Source organism: Patiria miniata, unplaced genomic scaffold (genome assembly GCF_015706575.1).
Source record: "Patiria miniata isolate m_02_andy unplaced genomic scaffold, ASM1570657v1 HiC_scaffold_29, whole genome shotgun sequence".
Taxonomy (NCBI): Eukaryota; Metazoa; Echinodermata; class Asteroidea; order Valvatida; family Asterinidae; genus Patiria; species Patiria miniata.
This window is the reverse complement of record NW_024037068.1, coordinates 15,149,344-15,154,270: the sequence shown is the minus strand read 5'-3', so window position 1 is coordinate 15,154,270 and position 4,927 is coordinate 15,149,344. Positions and strand designations below refer to the sequence as shown.

General features: G+C 41.6%; 1 protein-coding gene across 1 annotated transcript; it reads left to right on the top strand.

Moving 5' to 3' along the window:
* The first annotated feature begins 476 nt into the window (after window positions 1–476).
* LOC119736013 lies at window positions 477–3,293 on the top strand. The gene is made up of 2 exons (XM_038209993.1): window positions 477–698; window positions 859–3,293. The coding sequence occupies exon 2, from the start codon at window positions 970–972 to the stop codon at window positions 2,062–2,064; it is 1,095 nt and encodes a 364-aa protein (XP_038065921.1). The 5' UTR covers window positions 477–698; window positions 859–969; the 3' UTR covers window positions 2,065–3,293.
* The last annotated feature ends 1,634 nt before the right edge of the window (window positions 3,294–4,927 follow it).

The following is a 4,927-nucleotide window of genomic DNA, read 5'->3' as shown; positions in this document are numbered from 1 at the left end:
TCCCTCAAAATTACGAAATTGTTATGTATGCCTTATGAATTAAATGCAAAAGAGAAACAAAATATCGCCATGATAAAGTCCGCCTTCCTTTGTTTACTCTACAGCTCAAGAGACAGGATGTGTCTATGTTCCACGCCGAGGTATTGTTAGTCTGAATCGGAGACAAAGTAACTGGGACAAACAATCAAACAAAAACACTGATGTTATATTTTCCCGTTTTTTATTTTTTTTTATTCGTTTTCATATTGAAAGGTTATTTATTTATGTATTTATTTATGTATTTGTTTTGTTTCCCACAATGTCGTGCGTCAGTTGGCGACTCCCCGACTCCCACGTTACCCCCTCTAGCTACGTTCTAGCAAATTCACTGGTTTCAATAACCTGTTTTCTTTTTTTATTCCTGTCAAGTAAACATGCACAATTATTGTATCCGGGAGAACCTCATTTTATCAACGACTGAAAAGCAATATAGTGTAACAAAGACTCTGTTGGCCACGTGCAACACAGCGGTTAAGCTCCAAACATATCTTGCATTCCTTTAATACCTTTTCTGGTCGGGTGCACCTTACGGGTATATAAGGCCGGTGCGCGCAATTGGGCGTTGGTCATTCTTTTCTTTTTGTTATCACACTGTTACGTTGAAGTTCCGTTTGCTGTGCGCTCTCCTCCAGCCACGCCACTGCACTGGTCTTATAGTTGTAAGTTTCACCCGATATTATATTTATCTGCTTTTATTAATTTACTCTTGGTTTATCTTTGTAAATAGTTATTGCGTATATTATCAAACTAAAATCTGGGAGGCGCCCCCGAATTCTGTCTTGCTCAATGTGTGTTTTCTTTGGTTGTTGTTTTAATTAGTAGCCCCGCCACGCCCCAGCCTGCTCGGCCCGTTACAAATTTTGGTGGCAGCGGTGGCCCGGATCTCATATCCGAGTTGAAACTTATGTTTTAAGCACATGTATTACAATTATGGATAGCAGGCAGACTTCTGGGGTGAACCTTTCAGATATGGATCATCCTCGTTTAGAACGATCAACACCAACTCATGTAAAATCCATTCAAGATGAAATCGCTCAATTAGAGGCTGAAATAAGTACCATTCATTGTGAAGTTGTGCAGGGAGTGGCTCGAGGACAGCACCGTTCAAATTCCCGTGATGTTGGAGAAAAAAATTGTTCAACGAATGACCCCCCAACAGAACAGACAAATCACAGTCGTAATGCTAGTGTAGTGTATGTAGATAAATCCAAGCAGCGTCTTCCTGGCAATTTTGACGGGACAACAAATTTTAAAGATTGGATTGTACATTTTCATTTGTGTTGTGAAGTCAATGATTGGAAAGGTGTTGATAAAATTACCCAACTTGCTGTCAGTTTAAGAGGTGAAGCACTTAGACTGTATCGAAATATCCCAGATGTACATAAACATGAATATGATTTTGTTGTTGGTGAACTGCGCTCTCGCTTTAGCCCAACACATAGCGTAGATACATATAGATCACAACTCAAGCAGCGTGAACGCAGACAAGGTGAAAAGCTAGCAGCGCTCGCTCAAGATATACGCAGTCTTATTTCTCATGCATACCCGCAAATGGAGACAACAAGCACTGATCATTTAGCAGTTAGCTACTTCATTGATGCACTGCGTCCCTCAACCATTAGGGCAGAAGTGCGGCGCGTAAACCCACATACACTTAAAGACGCTCTTCATGCAGCACAACGCGAAGAAGACATTTTACAAGCTGAAGCTAGCGCGACAGGCATGACAACATCTGCTCTGCAGCAGCAGCGCGTTGCAAGCTTACAAGAGCCAAATTCACCAGCATCAGTGAGTGTTGATGAAAAGATCAGTAGATTAGAGCAAAAACTTGAAGAGAATATCAAAATTGTTCAAGGTTTGGTAGAAACTCTGAAACGTAAAGATAGGAGGTGTTTCAATTGTGGAAAGCCAGGTCACATTCGTAGGTTTTGTAAGTTGCCTCCACAACAAAGGGAATCTGAATCGAATGTCATGCCCACAGATAGAAACCTTGCTGAAACAACTAACAGTCAAGCGTTAAACTAGATCAGGTTGTTCGTGGAGTCGACGCTCAACCACCCGGTATGCAAAAGACTCAACCCAATACCAGTCTATATGTATTCACTGTTATGTATGGAGTTGCCGTAAAAATGCTTATTGACACTGGTTCGTCTTATTCAGTCATTCATCCACGGGTTTTACAACTTTTCCCAGATGAAGTCAAAAACCAAATTCAACCATGCAATTTGTCAATGGTTACTGCAGATGGAACGTCAATTAGAATAAATGGGCAGATTTCAGTAAGCTTACAAATAGGGAAGCTAGAAACCACGCACAATATTGTAGTGGCCGACATAAATCCAGCAGGTATTCTTGGAATGGATTTCCTAGACCTCCATGAATGTATGATCAATGCGAGTAAGAATTACCTAACAGTAGACGGTGTAACAGTACATACAGTTAAAGAGGCTAATTCCTCTCATTGTTGTCGCATTGTTGTAGATCACACTGTAACTGTACAGCCCGGGCAAGAGGTTATTATCCCCGGCAGAGTAAGGACAAGAAATGCACTTAGTAAATCGGGCATTGTTGAACCAACCTGTAATGTGACTAGAGACAGAGGCATTTGTGTAGCCCGTTCCTTGGTTCATACAGACAACAAGTATGTCCCAGTGAGAGTATTTAATGTACAGCCAGAACCAATTGTACTCTACAAAGAAACCAATCTAGCTTTACTTCAGCCTGCTCACGATGTTTCACAATTAGCAGACTACATCGAGACCAATGAGGTATTAAGTGATTGTAAAGATGAAGACTTCGAAGATTTACTAGATCGTACATGTGCCAAACTTGAAAAAGATCAAGAGCAAAAAGTTTGTGAGTTACTGCGTAGCCATAAATCTGTGTTTGCAAGAAAAAACGAACTTGGTCGTACTAATCAGGAACAACATAAGATTTATTGTGACAGCCACCCTCCTATCCGACAAGCTATTAGGAGAGTACCTTACCATCAAAGATCAGAGGTTCAAGATCAGATAGATGATATGTTAGACAAAGGAGTTATCAGTCCATCACAAAGCCCATGGCTATCCCCTGTAGTACTTGTACGTAAAAAGGATGGTAGTCTAAGATTCTGTATAGATTACCGTAAACTCAATAACATTACGAAGAAAGATGCATATCCTCTTCCAAGAATCGATGACAGCTTAGATGCTCTCCATGGTGCTCAGTGGTTTAGTACTCTAGATTTAGCTAGTGGGTACTGGCAAGTGGAGGTAGATTCCATTGATCGTCCAAAAACGGCCTTTTCAGCTTGCACAGGCCTCTTTGAGTTTAACGTAATGCCATTTGGCTTATGCAACGCTCCAGCCACTTTTGAGCGTTTGATGGAGCGCATTCTAACAGGTCTTCATTGGAAAACATGTCTAGTATATCTTGATGATGTAATTGTATTTGCAAACTCTTTTGATGAACATCTCGCTAGGCTTAGCACTGTTCTGCACACATTAGAACAGGCAGGTTTAAAGCTAAAGCCAAAGAAATGTACACTGATGCAAACTGAAGTGTTGTACCTTGGTTATGTTGTATCTAGAAATGGAATTTCTACCAATCCTGAGAAAGTCCAAAGAGTAAGAAATTGGCCAATACCATCTAACGTAAAAGAACTCCGAGGCTTTTTAGGACTTTGTTCTTATTACAGACGTTTTGTGGATAACTTTGCCCAGATAGCCGCACCTCTTCATTGCTTAACTGAGAAAAACACTGAGTTCGTTTGGAATGATAAGTGTGAGCAAGCATTTTACCAGTTAAGATCCGCTTTAATATCTGCTCCCATACTTAAGTACCCAGATTTCAGTCGTTCATTTATTTTGGACACTGATGCCAGTAATGATGGTATTGGGGCCGTCCTCTCTCAGCAGGTAGATGGGAGTGAGCATGTAGTGAGCTATGCCAGTCGTAAGTTGACCAAAGCTGAACGCCGATACAGTGTTACTAGAAAAGAACTACTAGCGGTAGTAACCTATGTCAAGTACTTTCGACATTATCTTTATGGTAGAAGATTCACAGTGCGCACTGACCATGCTTCATTGCAATGGCTATTCAATAGTAAACAAATAGAAGGACAGATGGCACGATGGTTGGAGATACTTAGTACATTTGATTTTGAGATCCAACATCGCCCAGGACGTAAGCATCGTAATGCAGATGCTTTGTCCAGACGCCCGAGCGATGAACCTGATTGTAATTCCAATGTTACTCATGGTGTTTGTTGTGGAGTTTTTCTTACTACAGGTTGGAACCATGAGACTGTCCGTAAAGCACAGTGTGAGGACCCCATCCTGGCACCAGTAATGCGTTGGCTTAGCGATGACAACAGGCAACGACCCTCTGGTAAAGAAGTCACAGGTCTGTCACGAGAAACAAAGTCTTTGTGGTTCCAATGGGACCAACTTCTGTTGAAAGATGGTCTTCTCTATCGTCGAGGTCAGTTCAAAAACAGGTCAGTCAATGTTCAGTTGGTTGTTCCGTCTAGTCTGCAAAAAGAGGTCTTGAAACAAAGTCATGACACCCGTACAGGTGGTCATCTTGGTCAAAAACGCACCCTAATAAAGGTTCAGAAGAATTACTATTGGGTAGGTTATCGCCATTCAGTCGAAATGTGGGTCAGAAGTTGTCTCGCATGTCAAGCGCGGAAAACTCCCAAACAAAAGTACAAAGCACCTCTGCAGTTAGCACCAGCTGGCGCGCCATTCGAGCGCATAGCCCTAGATATCATGGGTCCTTTTCCTGCCACTAGAGATGGTAATACATATGTACTCGTAATAATGGATTACTTCACCAAATGGGCTGAGGCCTATGCGTTACCAAACCAACAAGCTGAAACTGTAGCGATTGTGTTGGTTACACA